The sequence below is a fragment of the Salmo salar genome, chromosome 03 (genome assembly GCF_965601325.2).
Source record: "Salmo salar chromosome 03, fSalSal1, whole genome shotgun sequence".
Taxonomy (NCBI): domain Eukaryota; kingdom Metazoa; phylum Chordata; class Actinopteri; order Salmoniformes; family Salmonidae; genus Salmo; species Salmo salar.
Window position 1 is genome coordinate 28,277,919 of NC_138293.1, and position 21,061 is coordinate 28,298,979.

Below are 21,061 nucleotides of genomic sequence, written 5' to 3' on the forward strand. Positions count from 1 at the left end.
AGTAGGAGTTGAAGTAATGGTGGTAGAGAGAGGAGATCTTTACCGCATTGACTTTGAGATTTGGATTGCATTGCCTCTGTAAAAAAGTGCACACACAGATCTATTGAAATAGAGTATAGTGCAGACAGACTATGTGGAATTATAGTGCACTACTAGGAGACTGCTGGCTCAGCTCTATGCCCTTTCCTAGGCCCCAAATCCGACACAAGTGTAAATGGAACATTATTCCCTTTAAGAAATCTAAGAAATGAAGGTGTGGTGGAGGTGTGTTTACAAATACGCTGTAATCTGACCTTGACTTAATTCCCTCATAATTCCACCAGTTTTACCCGAGAGTAAAACATGAATAAGGTCGAGAGAACCTACCGGTTCCAAGTGGAAAATGCATCTTCTTAATTTCTTTTGATAGAAATAACAGTATTCTCCATGCACTGTAATTCACAACTTGATAAGAACTATTGAATGGAGCTAGATAAATGAGTAATTTGTTTGGATAAGGGAATTGTAAATATAAATTACACTTGTTTTAGATCTGTTTTAGAAAAAAAACACATAGGCAGTGGTGACCCGTCATTCAGGGCCTGTTTAGAGCCCTACATTTGTAGAGGGGGGGATTTTAGTTATTTGGATTTTTACGAATTATCTTTGAAAGACAGGGTCCTGAAAAAGGGACATTTATTTTTTTGCTGAGTTATATATATATATATATATATATATATATATATAATAAACTCATATATATATAGCTAGATTTTTTTTGGGGGGGGGGGGACTTTCCTGTTTTGCATGTTATTTTGGCATTAATACGTGTCACATATTTGTTTCATCCAACTCGGAATTGTACATTTGGAACTCAGGCCTCTTTTTAGAGCTACAACCTGAAGATCACTGACATCATCATGATTAAACAATTTTTTTTCTCGAGTTCCCAGTTGTCTTGAAAGCACCATGAATCCAGAGAATGGCAGACTTTGATGACAAAGTTTGATGACAAAATTTGCCCACGAAGGACCGCCGCACCACCTTCCTGTTCAAGTGAGCACAGCACAACAAGGTGAGTCCAAAAATGTCTTGTATGCTGCTGCATGAATTATGTAATATGCCAGGGAGATATGTATAATGTAGCTAAGAAAGTAATACTAAGTGTATGTTGTGTAGTAACCTGTAATTAGCCAATGTGCCTCACCCTAATAATTTGGTATATTTTCCTCTTAATTTCGCCTACTGTTCTGACTTGGTGGTGCATATGTAGCCTATAACCTGTTTTTGAGAAATGTAATCATCGAATATTGTAAGAGCTTTCATTGTCTTCTTACAGTATATGCCCCCTTTATTTATCCTACGGTTCTGACTTGGTGTACAGGGAGAACACTGTAAGAACGGCCCATGTTCTGAATTATGTTGCTGTACATTTCAAAGGTGCTGAACAAATAGTTAAATAGACTACGTCTGTCCTAGCTCGCTCATTGATGTCTTAATCGAAATTACAGATGGCCTCTTATCTGCTTGTCGTCCCCTTATGGCATAGTTTGTACATCTCATTTGTCCGTAGAAACCACATTTGTTTAAGCAAGTCAGCCATATCAGCTATGTTTTTTTTAAAAGGCAGTAAATGAGGCTGAATGAACTGTTTCGCTGCCAGTCAAGGCTCCGCTAATAGCCAGGTGTAGCAGTGGTTAGGTGTTGGGACTCTGCTGTTGGGACAGCTTTATGTAGGCCCTAACAGTTTGTGGGTACCATTTGTCACCGTTATAGTGCAATTAATGTATAGTTTAGTGTTGTGTTGTGGCTTTGCTGGCATGCATCCCACATTTTAGTTTTTTTTGGCCCCACCCGTAGCATGCGCTCCAGCAGGTATATCTCACTGGTCACCCCCAAAGCCAATTCTTCTTTTGGCCGCCTCTCCTTCCAGTTCTCTGCTGGCAATGACTGGAACGAACTGCAAAAATCACTAAAGCTGGAGACTCTTACCTCCCTCTCTAGCTTTAAGCACCAGCTGTCAGAGCAGCTCACAGATCTCCATGCAGATCTCCATGCACTGCATAGCTCATCTGTAAATTAGCCCATCCAATCTACCTCATCCCCATACTGTATTTATTTATTTATCTTGCTCCTTTGCACCCCAGCATCTCTACTTGCACATACATCTTCTGCACATTCCACCATTCCAGTGTTTAATTGCTATATTGTAATTACTTCACCACCATGGCCTATTTATTGCCTTACCTCTCTTATCCTACCTCATTTGCACATGCTGTATATAGATTTTTCTACTGTATTATTGATTGTATGTTTGTTTATTCCATGTGTAACTCTGTGTTGTTGTATGTGTCAAACTGCTTTGCTTTATCTTGGCCAAGTCGCAGTTGGAAATGAGAACTTGTTCTCAACTAGCCTACCTGGTTAAATAAATGTGAAAAAAATACAAATAAAACATGCTAAAATTGCCACTGCATGTATGCTAATTCAATCGTTATGGAGCAGAGTGCAGACCAAGCTGTACAGTTTGAACCCAACGCATGGCACAATACTTAGCTGTGTCATCACACAGTTCCATGGTTAGCGTAGGCAATAGAGGAAGATATAGCCTACTAATGTACACTATTCTCCCTATTATAATTCTATATAGACTAATCTTCCAACATTACCATGGGTTAAAGAACTGAATGTGGCAATTTTCAGAATGACTCAAACCACTGTATTTTTTTATTCATCAATATATTTCATCCCTAAAGTCTCTCCAAACCAGCATTTTTTATATGATTCATACATACATTCCTAACCCTAAAATTTGCATAAATAATCTACAAGATCTGAGTATTTTTAAATCTACTAGTTGGTGTCGAAACGGAGACGAATATGTATATATTTAGATGGCTTTCTTTCATTGATCTCTATTTTCTGAACCTATTCTCTCAATGTATTCTAGTCTGTCAACAAAATTAACGTACACCGTATTTTTATTTATTTCACCTTTATTTAACCAGGTAGGCAAGTTGAGAACAAGTTGTCATTTACAATTGCGACCTGACCAAGATAAAGCAAAGCAATTTGACACATACAACACAGAGTTACACATGGAGTAAAACAAACATACAGTCAATAATACAGGTGAAAGATAAGTCTATATACAATGTGAGCAAATGAGGTGAGATAAGGGAGGTAAAGGCAAAAAAAAGGCCATGGTGGCGAAGTACATATGATATACCAAGTAAAACACTGGAATGGTAGATTTGCAGTGGATGAAAGTGCAAAGTAGAAATAGAAATAATGGGGTGCAAAGGAGCAAAATAAATAAATACAGTAGGGGAAGCGGTAGTTGTTTGGGCTAAATTATAGATGGGCTATGTACAGGTGCAGTAATCTGTGAGCTGCTCTGACAGCTGGTGCTTAAAGCTAGTGAGGGAGATAAGTGTTTCCAGTTTCAGAGATTTTTGTAGTTTGTTCCAGTCATTGGCAGGGCTATATCTGTTCCTGGTTCTAAATTTCTTGAATGGGGCATGCTTATTTAAGATGGTGAGGAAGGCATTTAAAAAAATAACCAGGCATCCTCTACTGACGGGATGAGGTCAATATCCTTCCAGGATACCCGGGCCAGGTCGATTAGGAAGGCCTGCTCGCTGAAGTGTTTCAGGGAGCGTTTGACAGTGATGAGTGGAGGTCGTTTGACCGCTGACCCATTACAGATGCAGGCAATGAGGCAGTGATCGCTGAGATCTTGGTTGAAAACAGCAGAGGTGTATTTAGAGGGCAAGTTGGTTAGGATGATATCTATGAGGGTGCCGGTGTTTACGGCTTTGGGATGGTACCTGGTAGGTTCATTGATAATTTGTGTGAGATTGAGGGCCTCAAGCTTAGATTGTAGGATGGTGGGGTGTTAAGGATGTCCCAGTTTAGGTCACCTAGCAGCACGAGCTCTGAAGATAGATGGGGGGCAATCAGTTCACATATGGTGTCCAGAGCACAGTTGGGGGCAGAGGATGGTCTATAGCAGGCGGCAACGTTGAGACTTATTTTTAGAGAGGTGGATTTTTAAAAGTAGAAGTTCAAATTGTTTGGGTACAGACCTGGATAGTAGGACAGAACTCTAAAGGTTATCTCTGCAGTAGATTGCAACACCGCCCCCTTTGGCCATTCTATCTTGTCTGAAAATGTTGTAGTTAGGGATGGAGATTTCAGAGTTTTTGGTGGTCTTCCTAAGCCAGGATTCAGACACGGCTAGGACATCCGGGTTTAAAGGGATTTAAAGGGGTGGATTAACATAAATGTACTGAAAACCATATTGAATGAAAACGGCATGAGAAAATCTGTTGGCCAGCAAGTGGGAGAGTTTTCAGCAGTTGAATTACATTTATTCAGCGCGCGCAAGGGAACCACGCCTGCAAAGCCTGTTACACACCTTAATAAGGTAAGTCTGAATACCGATTACTGAGAAGTGCGTAAGAAAGGCATACTTTCCCAAATCGAAATCGGGCCCCTAGCGATGTGCTGCTAATGACTTGTGTAATGGATGGCCCTCAAAGGATACTTCGGGATTTTGACAATGATGTCCTTTATCTACTTCTCCAGAGTCAGAAGAACTAGTGGATACAATTTTTATGTCTCTGTGTCCAGTGCCGTGGAATATTTCTGATTCAAAGGAGCGAGACTTTGTCATTTCTTGTCATCTTTATTTAATATCGATTCATTATTGCAATGAAGCGGGTGGATTCCACACTCTGAAATGTGATGCCGAGAACTCAACGAGCAGAACCGAGCCACAGTATTTTATAGTTAAGACACATACTCCTGAATACGTGACAAACAACAGATGTCTGGAATAGTTTGTATGAATCATAAAGGTTAGGATTTGTATGTGAGAAAGAGTATCCCCCAGCAGATAGCATTTACTGTGAAGACTGTTCGAATTGTATAGAAACAAGGGTTTGGCCCCTAAGACAAGGTTCCTCCTATCAGCCGTCCAGACCAGAGACATCTCCTCCCTGGTACCTCACAGTATACAAACACCAACTCATTCTATGGAATGCAGGCTGTAGATTTTATCACCAAGGCATCATAAATCAATTGCTATCGCCAAGGCCCAGAGGCCCAACCCCAGTCCCACAGGCACAGATGAGAGTACTCATCAAACCTTATTTGATGCATAAACAGTATTATAACATCATCTTGTAATTTTTCTACCATACCAGTATGAAGGAAGTTAAGAGTATCTGCTAGAATGCTAGCAGATACCTATAAACTTCGTCATTGCACTAGTGCAGTTGTGATTTTAGCATGTAAATCTTAGTGGGGGAAAAAACAAAAATGTGGGATGCATGCCAGTAAAGCCACTACACAAGACTAAACAATACATTAATTGCACTATAACGGTGACCACAAACTGTTAGGGCCTACATAAAGCTGTCCCAACAGCAGCATTTCTGAAATGTACAGTGACAGAATTCAGAACATGGGCCGTTCTTACAGTATACTCCTTGTACAACAAGTTAGAACCTCAGGATAAATAAAGGGGGCATATAAAACAGACAATGAAAGCTCATATAATATTCAATGATTACATTGCTCTAAAACAGGTTATAGGCTACATGTGCACCACCAAGTTAGAACAGTAGGCGAAATTAAGAGGTGAAAGTAGAGCAAATTATTAGGGTGAGGCACATGGAACGCCGTTTGGTTCTTTGTGTCTCAAAAAAGATACACATCATATAACACTATTTGATGCGTTAAAGAAGCTTTTAATTTGACACGTGAAATAACACAATTATATTATTGAATGTTGTGTGTGCTGAATTTGCATGTGTGGCCACGAACGATATGTTTACAATACTGAATACTGAATTAGGGTGAGGCACATGGGCTACTAACAGCTTACTACACAACATACACTTAGTATTACTTTCTTAGCTACGGCATACAGTTGAAGTCGGAAGTTACATACACCTTAGCCAAATACATTTAAACTCAGTTTTTCACAATTCCTGACATTTAATCCTAGTAAATATACCGTGTCCTAGGTCAGTTAGGATCACCACATTATTTTAAGAATGTGAAATTTCAGAATAATAGTGGAGAGAATGATTTATTTAAGCTTTTATTTCTTTCATCACATTCCTAGTGGGTCAGAAGTTTACATACACTATATTAGTATTTGGTAGCATTGCCTTTAAATTGTGTAACTTGGGTCAAACGTTTCGGGTAGCCTCCACAAGCTTCCCACAATAAGTTGGGTGAATTTTGGCCCATTCCTCCTGAAAGTTCTGCTTACAAATTTTCTATAGGATTGAGGTCAGGGCTTTGTGATGGCCACTCCAATACCTTGACTTTGCTGTCCTTAAGCCATTTTTCCCCAAATTTGGAAGTATGCTTGGGGGCATTGTCCATTTGGAAGACCCATTTGCGACCAAGCTTTAACTTCCTGACTGATGTCTTGAGATGTTGCTTCAATATATCCACATAATTTTCCTACCTCATGATGCCATCTATTTTGTGAAATGCACCAGTCCCTCCTGCAGCAAAGCACCCCCACAACATGATGCTGCCACCCCCGTGCTTCACGGTTGGGATGGTGTTCTTCGGCTTGCAAGGCTCCCCCATTTTCCTCCAAACATAACGATGGTCATTATGGCCAAACAGTTCTATTTTTGTTTCATCAGACCAGAGGACATTTCTCCAAAAAGTACGATCTTTGTCCCCATGTGCAGTTGCAAACCGTAGTCTGGCTTTTTTATGGCGGTTTTGGAGCAGTGGCTTCTTCCTTGCTGAGCGGCCTTTTCAGGTTATGTCGATATAGGACTCGTTTTACTGTGGATATAGATACTTTTGTACCTCTTTCCTCCAACATCTTCACAAGGTCATTTGCTGTTGTTCTGGGATTGATTTGCAATTTTTGCACCAAAGTACGTTCATCTCTAGGAGACAGAACGCGTCTCCTTCCTGAGCAGTATGACGGCTGCGTGGTCCCATGGTGTTTATACTTGCGTACTATTGTTTGTACAGATGAACGCGGTACCTTCAGGCGTTTGGAAATTGCTCCCAAGGATGAACCAGACTTGTGGAGATCTACAATCCTTTTTCTGAGGTCTTGGCTGATTTCTTTTGATTTTCCCATGATGTCAAGCAAAGAGGCACCGGGTTTGAAGGTAGGCCTTGAAATACATCCACAGGTACACCTACAATTGACTCAAATGATGTCAATTAGCCTATCAGAAGCTTCTGAAGCCATGATATCATTTTCTGGAATTTTCCAAGCTGTTTAAAGGCACAGTCAACTTAGTGTATGTAAACTTCTGACCCACTGGAATTGTGATACAGTGAATTATAAATTCATCTGAATCTGGGGAAGTAAATAAAAGGTCTCATTGCCAAAATCCTGAAGTATCACTTTAATGCTGAAAGCTGGTAATTTAGCTCTTACCCTTCTAGTACGGCTTGTGTTGAAATACAGTACAAAATATTTATAGTAGGAGAGGGAGCATTTTAAATGTTGAGGAGGATTTGTCATGGAAGTGGTTTGCCGTCTATTTAGCCAGAGGATTTAACGTTCAGTGCAGCTCAGTGGATGATGAACATTTCTCTGAAATCTGTAATGATTCCATAAATAATCTCTCCTCCATGTTTAAAACTGAAGCTGCTATATGCCCTTGAATAACATCAGACACTGCTGCTCTCTGTGCAGGGTAGATCTGAAGCCTGGAACTGCCAAATCACATCTCTGCCTGACACAATTAGCCCCACCCCATCAACAGAAAAAGAAACATCACACTGTATCAAACATATTATTCTACATTAATATTTTTAACTAAGCATGAATAATTGTTAACTTTCAAAAAAAATATACAAAAATGAAATAAATGGCTACCTAAAAGTTCCAATATTTGACGTAGAAAACTTTTTGTATCTGGGTGAGGGTAGGTGTGTGTGTGTGTGTGTGTGTGTGTGTGTGTGTGTGTGTGTGTGTGTGTGTGTGTGTGTGTGTGTGTGTGTGTGTGTGTGTGTGTGTGTGTGTGTGTGTGTGTGGCGCACACACAGTAGTCAAGTCACAGAGAACAATTCATCATAAGATTTCCTCTATACAGATGCTGACAATTGATCTGCAGGGGGTTCAGATAGCTATCCAATTTCAGCTCAGGGACTCAAGACAAACTGAAATGAATGGACGTGGAACTAAACTCAGTGTACCCTCAATAGTTTCTCAATATTCATCTTAGACCGCAGAGCAGTTTTCATCTGCTTGACGTGTCTATTTTACTGGGACACTTGGTATTTTTCTCAGACTTTTCCCTCAGTATTGTAAATTGTACTGTGCCTATGAGAACTGCCATTTGTTAATGTGTTTTGATAGGGATGTTGGAAGACTATACTGTTTGCACAAAAGCCTTCTCTTAGTCAGTATTCTAGATGCTGGTGATTGGAATAACCTTTTCCTCTGTGTGTGTGTGTGTGTGTGTGTGTGTGTGTGTGTGTGTGTGTGTGTGTGTGTGTGTGTGTGTGTGTGTGTGTGTGTGTGTGTGTGTGTGTGTGTGTGTGTGTGTGTGTGTGTGTATTGTAGATGCCGGTCGTATGAGAACTGTTGTGGGACGAGGTGCTGTGTCCGAGCCCTCTCCATCCAGAAACTATGGTACTTCTGGTGAGTTCCCCCAATACTAGCCTGCCAGTCTTACTTCTCTCCTCCCTCCTCTCTCTCTCTCTCTTTTTCTCAATCTTCTTTCTGTCTCGCTCTGTACTTTTCGCTCTCTCTCGCTCCCCTCTCTATCTCTCTCATCAACTTGCTCCCTGCATGTACTTGTGTGCATTTATGCATAAGACATTGGTTTGTTCATAGAGTTTATGGTCCTTTGGGAACTCCTTTGTTTCTACTTAGACCATGCCCCTCATGCGAGGGCTTCTTGCTGTAGCTTAAAATAGCTACACTGGCTCACAGTGAAATGCTTAATTGTTATGACATGATCCTAATATGCAATTCAGTCAGAAACTGCTCTCTCTCTCTCTCTCTCTCTCTCTGTGTGTGTACCACAGGAGGCTGCTGAGGGGAGGAATTCTCATAATGGCTGGAATGAAGTAAATGGAATGGTCTTCAATAACATTCCATTCACTCCGTTCCAGCCATTACTATGAGCCCATCTGTTTCAGTATGATATATTGGATAAAGTAATAAAGACAGACACCAATGTCTAGTTCAATAGCCTTGTTCATGCATTGTACAAATCCTTGCACGCGGAGTCCGGGGAACAGTCCGGCTAGTCGATTACCTATCAACTAGACTCCGTAACATCATCCTTTTCAATAGAAAGTGCAAACATAACAGCATAACATTAAATTGTTAACAATCAAGTCACAACAATTGAAAAACCATGACATTTTCTTTTTACTTCAGTTGTCATCTTCCTTTCTTTTTCTTTTTTTTTTATAAACAGAGGACAAGTTAACACAGTCTCTTGCTTACAGAGTAAGCCTGTCCGGTGGCTTGCACAGCCGACCCACCCGTGAGTAAGTATGGGCTCTGACAGGGGTAGGATTAGGGCCACGAGCTGGAGAGCTTGGTGGGGTAGAAGCCTCACCTTCAGTTGGCTCATATCTCAATTCTGCGCCTCTTACCCTTGGGCCTGGACTGTGATCCAGCTCATCTAGGTGAGTGTATGGCGTGTTCTGGTTTGTCTGCTCTGCCACGCGCAGATCCACCCGATTGCGACGATAGAGGGAGCCACCAACATCCACCAGGTAAGAATGTGGTGCAACTCTCTGTAGGCACGTGCCCAGCCTCCAAAGTCCTGTGTGGTCTCCCGGCAGCAGTTTCATCCTTATCGTTTCACCCACCTCCAGCTCTGGTAGGTCTCGAGCAGTCCGGTCGTAGAAGCACTTAGCGAGCTGCTTTCTGTGACGTAGTTTGTCCGTGACGCCAACCATGACGCAGGGCTCAAGTAGCTTGTTAGCTACGGGGATGGTAGTCTTCAGACGTCTGGACAGAAGGCGTTGTGCTGGGCTGCTGTCCATGTTTTCGGTGGGTGTGTTCCTCCACTGTAAGATCGCTTTCCACGGGTCGTTGCTGTCGCGCACGGCCCTGCTTAACAGGTTTTTTGCAATCTTGACAGCTGACTCTGCCTTGCATTTGCTTTTGGGTGTCTTGGAGAGGAGGTCACGTGGTCAAACTCCCATTCTGAGGCGAAACGCTTGAACTGTGCAGTGAATTGTGGGCCATTGTCCGTGATTACCTTGTCAGGCTGACCTTGCCTTGCAAACTGCGCCTTGCAGCGCTTTATGACCGTCTCTGCAGACAAGTCAGGGAGCAGTTCAATTTCCCAAAAGTCAGAGTAGTGGTCAACAATGAGAAGATAATCCTTTTGTCTGTGGCTGAATAAGTCCATGCTGACGATTTGCCAGGCCCTTGTGGGCAGTTCGTGTGACATCATGGTTTCCTTTTGCTGTTCATGAGCGTACTCGTTGCATGTGGTACAGTTGCTGACAAAGTCTTTAATTTCTGCTTGCATGTTTGGCCAGTATAATGTTTCACGAGCCTGGCGGTAGCATGCGTCACCTCCAACATGACTGGAGTGTATGCGGGTAAGCATCTCTGGACATAGTGATTTGGGAATAATGACCTTCTGACCTCTGAACAAGACGCCATTTTGCATGCTGATCTCATCTCGAAAGGTCCAGTATTCTCTCACTGTGAAAGGTGTCTCCTCTTTCAGGTATGGCCAACCTGCGAGTGCCATGGACTTCAGTGATTGTAGGTGTTCGTCCTTGTCAGTGTGTTGCCTGATCTGGGCTAGGCGGTGATCTGTGACGTTTAAGTAGTCTGCCTGATTGATCTGTTGAACATCTTGTTCCTGCTGTAGCGAACAGATGGCCTGCTGCTGATAGGAAGTGCCTCTGCCTGTACATTGTGCTGTTGCCCTGCTCAGTGTGTCGCTGATGTACAGTGGGGGGAAAAAGTATTTGATCCCCTGCTGATTTTGTACATTTGCCCTCTCATAAAGAAAGGATCAGTCTATAATTTTAATGGTAGGTTTATTTGAACAGTGAGAGACAGAATAACAACAAAAATATCCAGAAAAACGCATGTCACAAATGTTATAAATTGATTTGCATTTTAATGAGGGAAATAAGTATTTGACCCCCTCTCAATCAGAAAGATTTCTGGCTCCCAGGTGTCTTTTATACAGGTAAAAAGCTGAGATTAGGAGCACACTCTTAAATGAGTGCTCCTAACCGCAGCTTGTTACCTGTAAAAAAGACACCTGTCCACAGAAGCAATCAATCAATCAGATTAAAAACTCTCCACCATGGCCAAGACCAAAGAGCTCTCCAAGGATGTCAGGGACAAGATTGTAGACCTACACAAGGCTGGAATGGGCTACAAGACCATTGCCAAGCAGCTTGGTGAGAAGGTGACAACATTTGGTGCAATTATTCGCAAATGGAAGAAACACAAAAGAACTGTCAATATCCCTCGGCCTGGGGCTCCATACAAGATTTCAACTCGTGGGGTTGCAATGATCATAAGAACGGTGAGGAATCAGCCCAGAACTACACGGGAGGATCTTGTCAATGATCTCAAGGCAGCTGGGACCATAGTCACCAAGAAAACAATTGGTAACACACTACGCCGTGAAGGACTGAAATCCTGCAGAGCCCGCAAGGTCCCCCTGCTCAAGAAAGCACATATACATGCCCGTCTGAAGTTTGCCAATGAACAACTGGTGAAAGTGTTGTGGTCAGATGAGACCAAAATGGAGCTCTTTGGCATCAACTCAACTCGCTGTGTTTGGAGGAGGAGGAATGCTGCCTATGACCCCAAGAACACCATCTCCACCGTCAAACATGGAGGTGGAAACATTATGCTTTGGGGGTGTTTTTCTGCTAAGGGGACAGGACAACTTCACTGCATCAAAGGGACGATAGACGGGGCCATGTACCGTCAAATCTTGGGTGAGAACCTCCTCCCCTCAGCCAGGGCATTGAAAATGGGTCATGGATGGGTATTCCAGCATGACAATGACCCAAAACACACGGCCAAGGCAACAAAGGAGTGGCTCAAGAAGAAGCACATTAAGGTCCTGGAGTGGCCTAGCCAGTCTCCAGACCTTAATCCCATAGAAAATGTGTGGAGGGAGCTGAAGGTTCGAGTTGCCAAACGTCAGCCTCGAAACCTTAATGACTTGGAGAAGATCTGCAAAGAGGAGTGGGACAAAATCCCTCCTGAGATGTGTGCAAACTTGGTGGCCAACTTCAAGAAATGTCTGACCTCTGTGATTGCCAACAAGGGTTTTGCCACCAAGTACTAAGTCATGTTTTACAGAGGGGTCAAATACTTATTTCCCTCATTAAAATGCAAATCATTTTATAACATTTTTGACATGCGTTTTTCAGGATTTTTGTTGTTGTTGTTATTCTGTCTCTCACTGTTCAAATAAACCTACCATTAAAATTATAGACTGATCATTTCTTTGTAAGTGGGCAAACGTACAAAATCAGCAGGGGATCAAATACTTTTCCCCCCCACTGTACATCTCTGGTCCTGGCTTGTAAATTTCCTTCAGGCTGTAGTTTTGCAGAGTCAGGAGCATGCTTTGAAGCCTCTTGGGTGCGTTGAGGAGAGGTTAGCCTTCCCTGTAGCTCAGTTGGTAGAGCATGGTGTTTGCAACGCCAGGGTTGTGGGTTCGATTCCCACGGGGGGCCAGCACAGAAAAAAAAATGTATGAAATGTATGCATTCACTACTGTAAGTCGCTCTGGATAAGAGCGTCTGCTAAATGACTAAAATGTAAAATGTAAATGTTTACTGAATATGGCAATGAGTGGTTTGTGGTCAGTTTCAGCGGTGACCAGCTCTCGACCATATAAGTAGTGATGGAATCGCTGGCAGGAGAAGACGATGCTGAGGCACTCTTTCTCAATTTGTGCATAGTTCTGTTCAGTGGGGGTGAGCGCTCTCGAGGCAAACGCAACGGGCTGGCCTTCCTGCATAAGGCAGCATCCAAGTCCCCTTTGGCTGGAGTCGCTCTGGATTGTGACAGGCTTCGTGACGTCGTAGTAGTGCAACACAGGCATGGATGAAGCCAGAGATTTCATCTCTGGCACTGCGGCCTCGTGTTTGGGTAGCCAGTGCCATGGTGTGTCTTTGTCCAGCAACCGGTGCAGAGGCTCACAGACTGCTGATAGGTGTGGCATGAACTTACCAAGATAGTTTGCAAAACCGATGAGACGCTGTACTCCTTTTGCATCAGACGGGTTTTGCATGTCGAGGATCGCTCGAAACCTTGTCTGGGTCCGGCTTCAGGCCTTTTTCCGAGAGAATGTGGCCATGGAAGTGGACGTCTTTCACCTTGAACTGCAGCTTCTTCAGGCCAAGACAAAGCTTAACTGATTGACAGCGCTCCATCAGTGCCAGGAGCTTCACATCGTGGTCGCGTTCTGCTTCTTCGTCTGTGTCACCACAGCCTACGATCAGGACATCATCGGCGATGGGTTCAATGCCCTTGAGCCCAGCCAGTAACTCGTGCTGCTTGCGTTGGTATACCTCAGGCGCCACTGAGACACCAAACGGGAGCTTGAGCCAGCGTTTCCGACCCCAGGGGGTCCAGAAGGTAGTCATGAAGCTGCTTTCTTCGTCCAGCTTGCATTAAAGGAATGCATCTCGGGCATCCACCAAGGTGAAAATCCTGGCCTTGGGAAGCTTGTAGAGGACATCCTCTAGTGTCGGCATGATGTAGTGGGATCGTTTCAGTGCTTGGTTCAGATGCTTTGGGACGATGCAGACCCTCAGCTTCTCTGGTTTTTTCACTATGACCATATTGCTGATCCAGTCAGTTGGTTCGGTCACAGATGTCATGTGGCCATTGGCCTCATACTTGTCCAGCTGGGCCTTCAGAGCCACTTTGATTGCAATGGGCACATTGCATGGAGCACACTGGACTGGAGTGATCCACTTCAAAGTGTACCTCCCCAGGCACTGATTCAACGGGCATGTTGAATACATCGTCATATCTGCTGACTAGTTGTTCTTTGGACAGGGGTCCATGCTGGACATGATCCACAATGTGCAGGTCATTTGGTACAGTGAACTGCACCAGTCCCAGGCGTTTGCATGTAGAGCCTGAGAGGAGAGGATGTTGACTAGTTTTCACAATCTCAAACTCCAGCTTGTGTTTGCGTCCCCGAATAACACATTCGGTCTCAAAGGTGCCCATGGAGCTCATTAGCTCTCCTGAGTACAGCTTTAGTCTAGTGTCGCTGGGCAATAGATGTGTCAGGTGCCAGATTGATTTTGTCTTTGTAGCTCATTACTTTGCATGTAGCACCGGAATCCAGTTAACATTGTTGTTGCTTGTTGTGTAATCGTAGTGTCACAAACCATTTCTTCCCTCTTGAGTGTACAGCCCCAATGGATTCATGCATGTAAATGTCACTTTCACTGTTCAGCTCTGAACATTGAGTGACATCATCAACACAGTGAATCTTGCCCTCACTCACCCTTCTTTTGCTTTTGAGACACACTTTTGCAAAGTGATTATTAGTTCCACAAGCTCTGCATGGTTTTCCACAGGCAGGGCAGTGCTCTTTGCCACGTGTGTGTGTGTATTCCCACAGTATTTACATGCTACGGGGCTCTCTGTGTTCACCGTTCGTGGTGAATTACTCTGCCTCGATTGGTTTTGTCTGAATGTCTGCCTAGCAACAGCGTGAACCGTATCAACGTCGGAGCGTGGGGTTTCGATTTCCATTGCTCTCATTCGCATGTCAGTGACTTCAGCAGTGCGGCACATTTCGATGGCAGTTACTAATGTTAAGCCTCTCTCAGTAGACGCCGGCGCGTATCCTCATTTGCAATTCCCAGTACTATTTTGTCACGAATCAATTCATCCTTCAATCCCCCGTATTCACAAGTGGCGGATTTTTATCTCACACGGGTTACAAAGTTGTGTACTGACTCACCCTCTTCCTGTTTGCAGCTTCCGAAAACGAACCGCTCGTAAATGACGTTTCTGGCGGGTTTGAAGTAATTCTCCAATGCATCCGATATAGCCTTTGCATCACACTGTTGTCGCGCTGTGAGGGTGAGATTGTGCCGGTAGATATGCCTGCATTCGCTGCCCATTAAACTCCTGAGAGTTGCCGCTTGTACCTCGTTGGGTTTCCCATGTAGACCGGCCGCCAGCGCATAGTCCTCGAATTCATCCCTGAAATTGTCCCAATTAGTATTCCAGTCCCCTGTGAGAACCATGGGATTTGGTGGCGGAATGTTCGCTGCCATAGCGATGGAATAGGAGATTTCTTTGCCTTCAGTCATTGAGGTAGGTAGTGATGCTAGCTAGCCAGCTAACAACAAGTTGATCAGTGTTGTGACTAGGAGTAGGAAACGGCATGTGTTCGCATATGGAACGTAACTGTGCCTATACTGTACTTAGCTACAAAAATAACAAACGTGTGGTTTTTGAGCCACTTCTGATACCATGTTTCAGTATGATATATTGGATAAAGTAATAAAGACAGACACCAATGTCTAGTTCAATAGCCTTGTTCATGCATTGTACAAATCCCTACACGCGGAGTCCGGGGAACAGTACGGCTAGTCGATTACCTATCAACTAGACTCCGTAACACCATCCTCCCCAATATAGGTGCCACCGGCCGCCTGTGGTGTGTGTGTGGGTTTCTTTACTTTACATTACAAATTTTGTTGCAGTGTCATGTACACGTTTAAAGTGGCGTTTAAATAACAAAACAAATTGACAATACAACTTTCATAACAGTTACATACCAATAAAGAGAGAGTAGCCTGCTGGCCTTACTGGGTCGGTAGGAACATTAGCCCGAGCTATTTAGGAGGGATATCACACCTGGCACAAATGATTGTCTAGTTCTGTTTTTCCTGCTGAGGGGTGCCCTATACCAGTGCCCAGAGGGGAGTAGTTCAAAGTCCGAGTACAGGGGGTGGCTTGGGTCTAAAATTATTTTTCATACTTCAGCATTGAAGTTCCTTTTGACCTCAATTTTTGGGGAGAACTGAGCAAATTTTAGGTCTTGTAAGCGGAAACTTGAACATTGTGAGATTTTTGTGCAACTCGTGGCACGCGTTTACAGTGAACACTGAGGCTGTACCCTTACAGTTTTAGACAGTAGCCAATAAGCTATTGTGGCTATTTGAGCATAATGTAGACCTACCAACAAAACCAATGGAGCAAATCTCATAAAATTTTCACATGGAAATAGCTTTCGATTTCTATGATAGGCCTACAGTAACCTATATGTAGTGTTCAATGCAGGCCTACATTGCATGAGACCTTTAAAAACGTTTTTACCTTATGAAGGGCTTGATATTAACTCATGATTTTTTACTTTGTCTTTAACACCATGGGCCAAATAGGTGACTGTAAATTGCTTTGTATTGTGTTGTATGACCAAGAAACCACTTTACAAAACAAAATGTATTATTATTACAATGTAGGTTGCTTGTTTGCATATTCAAGTCTGTCTCAAAATACTACACTGCCCCTTTAATTAAGACATACGTTTTTTACCTGACTGACTTTTCAAAGAAAACTTGAAATGTAGCATACACGTTTTGTGCTCTTGTATGAAGAAGTATCTCCCTGTTGCTGACCTATACTTATCTATAACTTGGTTAATAACTCGCTCACTAGCAATGAATAGCAACATGTGCACACGCGCTGCTGTACGCTCTGAACTGGGTGATTGAAAGACCGCTCGTGGGCTTCCCCGGCCAATAGAATACTACCCCATTGCGCTCTGGCTCTCCCTACAACAAAATCACAGACTTACTCTTGCAAAGTTTGGTTTGTTTTGGTTTGTTTAATTGAAAAGGGGCTGATATAATGTTTATCAGAGAAAAAGAAAAAACATTTATCTATATAGTGCAAACTAATGGGACGAACTCAGTGAAATTCAGTCTCGTCTCTGCGCGTCGTGGTATTTCTTCAGCGCAGCAGTCCTTCAGGAGGGAACATTGATCATGACTTTAGTTTGTTCTTCAGTTCAGTACACCAGTTTGAAAGAAATGTCCCTGTACTATATTTACACAATAAGGCATGGGGGTGTGTGGTATATGGCCAATATACCACGGCTAAGGGCTGTTCTTATGCACGACTCAACGGGGAGCCCCTGGATACAGCTCTTAGCCATGGTATATTGGCCATATACCATAAACCCCCGAGGTGCCTTATTGCTATTATGAACTGCTTACCAACGTAATTAGAGCAGTAAAAATATATATTTTTTGTCATACCTGTGGTATAACTTCTGTTATAAACTTAGTGATTCGTGCCTTGAATGCTGATTGTCTGACAGCCTTATACCAGGGGTATGGCTAAATATTTATTTTAACTGGTCTAATTATGTTGGTAACCAGTTGATAATAACAATTGTGGTATATGGCCAATAGGGCTGTAGCCAGGCACTCCTTATACACAACACAACACGAACAGCCCTTAGCCGTGGTATATTGGGCATATCCCTTTAATGACACCCAATGACAGCTCCAGGTGAGTCCCATATGCATTTCCTCCTCCTCTATTCCCTCTCCCACTCTTTCTCCTCTCACTCAATATCCCAGTCCACCTCCTCCCTTTTCTTTCTCAATACCCCACTACCACATCCTCTCTCCAGATCTTCTCTATTTTATCCCCACCCCATCAAGTTATTTCCTTTTATCTCCCACTATTCCAGACTCAGTACAGTCATTTATACATAGCAGAGTACAAACAACCTTTTCTCAGTTTACTATAATAATCTGGTCAGAAAGGACCAGTCTCTGATCTCATACAGTACAGTGATTGACTCTCTTTTTCTGGTTCTGGATCCAAAATGGCACACTAGTCCCTGTATAGTCCACTACAAATAGGGTTTGGGCCAAAAGTAGTGCACTATGAAGGGAATAGGGTGCAATTTGGGACTAACACTGGGTCGGCTTCTTGGATCCATTCTGGCTGATGTCACTCTGAACACATTCTTGCTATTTTGACACACACCCCATACCACCTCCACTCATTGACCTGGAACTATGGGTATTCCTATTTCATGTTCTGGCTCTGGAGGGAAGAAGAGTAAAATATAATAGTGCTATTATTCCATGTGTTTTCTGTGTTGAGGTTTAAAATGTGATGTATTCTAGTTCAGTGCTGCACCAAGATCTGTCCCTGAGTGGACCAATTGAAACTGAGCTGTTGGAGAGAAATGCTGCTTATTCATATTTATGCCTTTAACACGTGCTCAGATTCTGACCTCTCTCACACCAAATGTCACTCAGTTCAGCTCTCACTGTAGCAGTCAGGCAGTGTAGCAGACAAGTCTGGACGACAGTGGTATTTTCGTGAAATGCCCTGTATTGCTGACCACATTATTTACGTCAACCTTACGAAACAAAATACAGTGCGTAGATGGTGAACTACGTGAGTTTTCATTCATTTATCTACTCTCTTTGTCCTCCAGGACTGCAGCATGCAGAACTATGGGGACCCAGGAGGGCTGATCTTCACCCCTACCTTCCCCTACAGCCCCCATCCCTACCCCTCCCACTTGGCAACCCTACCCTCCTGCAACCTCCCTCCTCCACCCTATGAACAGGTGCTGCAGGCCTCAGAGAAGAGGTAACCTGGAGGAAAGACATTGGAATTAATACAATTATTTCAAACCCTTCAGAGTTCCCAACACCGCCACAACTGGCAGCAGAGCGAGTTAGAGTTCTCTGCACATCAATAGGGAAGGGTCACTATCCTACGTTTTGACTCATGAGTAAAAAGCGAGTCTGATATTGTAGACTACTAGAAATGGAATAGCATCTCTACATTAAAAACATCTCATTAAGGGACGCTTTCCCGGACCAAAAAGCATGCATGGAAGCATGCATTTAAATAGCTTTTTAGTCCGGGAATAGGCTTAATCTGTGTCTGAGAAACCAGCCCTGAAAGTAGCTTCAAATCTGTACCACAATGAATCGGTGTCAAAGTGTTTGTTTTGACGTCACCTCTCGAAGAGACTCAACAGGATCAAAACAGACATAGATCCAGAAAGAGAGGTGCTCTGTCAGTGTGTCAGCTGGAAGAGCAGCATCTGAGCACAACTCACTCAGGACACGGTATTATCGCCCACTGTCTGGTATGTGTTTAATATCACTGCCGTTGGAGCATTTAGTATCTCTAGTTGAGGCACAAGTTTACTGTAGATCAGAAGCCTGTAATGCTGTGGACATACTATAGTCATGGCAAATCAGTTTAGCTTTGTCTCTTAAAATTCATTTTGGTGCATGACTTTCCTCTATATTTTATTAAGGTAGTGTAGCCTATAATCTAATGAATTCAGGTATAGAGTGTGGTCATTGTTTCAACAACAACAACAAAAATCACAGTATCCTGAATTAACAGAGGGTAAATATATCACCAGCTTGCCTAATAAAGTGATTTAGTCTGGAAATAAATTGTGTTCCTTCCAAATATTACAAGTTAAGGTCGCTACAATGCTCTTTGCCCAGAATCCCAATGTAATATGTCTTACCACAACCTTACAGTGCTCCCTTTTCCCATTCAACAGGAATACTGATACATCATGGAAGACTTTAAACCACTAGGTGTCAGTATAATGTTCAACATGCAGCCAGCTGTGTTGCAGTATGTGCTCTGGAGGCAAGCTGCTGGGCTGTACAACACAAACCATTGATTTTCTATATCACATTAGTTCTCATTCATTTCCAATGGATTTGATCAGTTTTGATCTTCACCTATTTCCTTGAATTGTAAGTGTGCCACATTAAATCCTGGAAATGGGTGTTTTGTACACATCCTTCACACAACAGGTACAGTGCATTCGGAAGGTATTCAGACCCCTTGACTTTTTCCCCATTTTGTTACGTTACAGCCTTATTCTAAAATGGCTGAAATAATTGTTTCCCCCTCATCAATCTACACACAATACCCCATAATGAAAACAGGTTTCTACAAATGTTAGCAAATGTATATATTTTTTTAAACAGAGATACCTTATTTACATAGGTATTCAGACCCTTTGCTATGAGACTCGAAATTGAGCTCAGGTGCATCCTGTTTCTATTGAGCATTGAGATGTTTCTACAACTTGGAGTCAACCTGTGGTAAATTCAATTGATTGGACATGATTAGGAAAGGCACACACCTGTCTATATAAGCTTTTTTCAGAGAAAAAAACAAAGCCACGAGGTCAAAGGAATTGTCCGTAGAGCTCAAACAAGATTGTGTCGAGGTTCAGATCTGGGGAAGGGTACCAAAACTTTTCTGCAGCATTGAAGGTCCCCAAGAACACAGTGGCCTCAATCATTCTTAAATAGAAGAAGTTTGGAACCACCAAGACTCTTTCTAGAGCTGGCTGCCCGGCCAAACAGAGCAATCGGGGGAGAAGGGCCTTGGTCAGGGAGGTGACCAAGAACCTGATGGTCACTCTGACAGAGCTCCAGAGGTCCTCTGTGGAGATTTGATAACCTTCCAGAAGGACAACCATCTCTGCAGTATTCCATCAATCAGGCCATTATGGTAGAGCCCGGGACTTGAACCCAATTTAACATCTCTGGAGAGACCTGAAAAGCTGTGCAGCGAGGCTCCCCATCCAACCTGACAGAGCTTGAGAGGATCTGCAGAGAAGAATGGGAGAAACTCCCCAAATACAGTTGTGCAAAGCTTGCAGCGTCAAACCCAAGAAGACTCGAGGCTGGAATCGCTGCCAAAAGTGCATCAACAAAGTACTGAGTAAAGGGTCTGAGTAGTTATGTAAATGTGATATAAGGTTATTAATACATTTGCAAAACAATTCTAAAAACCTGGTATTGCTTTGTCATTATGGGGTAAAGGTATTGTGTGTAAATTGAGGGGGGGGGGGGGGGGGGGGGGGGGCAATTTAATTAATTTTAGAATAAGGCTGTAACGTAACGTGGAAAAAGTCAAGGGGTTTGAATACCTTCTGAATGCACTGTAAATACAGAACATTAAATAACTGTAAGCCACACTCATTACAGAGAACAGTTCTCTGAATGCAGAACTAGTGAGCCGTACAGACATTACAACTGCAGGCAGGCTGACTTT

General features: G+C 43.0%; 1 protein-coding gene across 1 annotated transcript; it reads left to right on the plus strand.

The window, feature by feature from the left end:
• The first annotated feature begins 932 nt into the window (after window positions 1–932).
• Window positions 933–19,424, plus strand: ecop (EGFR-coamplified and overexpressed protein). Its single transcript, NM_001146409.1, has 3 exons — window positions 933–1,054; window positions 8,549–8,626; window positions 18,447–19,424. Exons 1-3 carry the CDS (start codon window positions 975–977, stop codon window positions 18,484–18,486), a joined length of 198 nt encoding a protein of 65 aa, NP_001139881.1. The 5' UTR covers window positions 933–974; the 3' UTR covers window positions 18,487–19,424.
• Window positions 19,425–21,061: the final 1,637 nt, after the last annotated feature.

Bases quoted from the DNA above. Each gene is read 5' to 3' on its own strand.
- ecop (NM_001146409.1), top strand. From the start codon at position 975: ATGACAAAGTTTGATGACAAAATTTGCCCACGAAGGACCGCCGCACCA. The intron at 1,055-8,548 runs GTGAGTCCAAAA...TGTGTATTGTAG, and splicing joins AGTGAGCACAGCACAACAAG to ATGCCGGTCGTATGAGAACT. The intron at 8,627-18,446 runs GTGAGTTCCCCC...TTTGTCCTCCAG, and splicing joins CAGAAACTATGGTACTTCTG to GACTGCAGCATGCAGAACTA.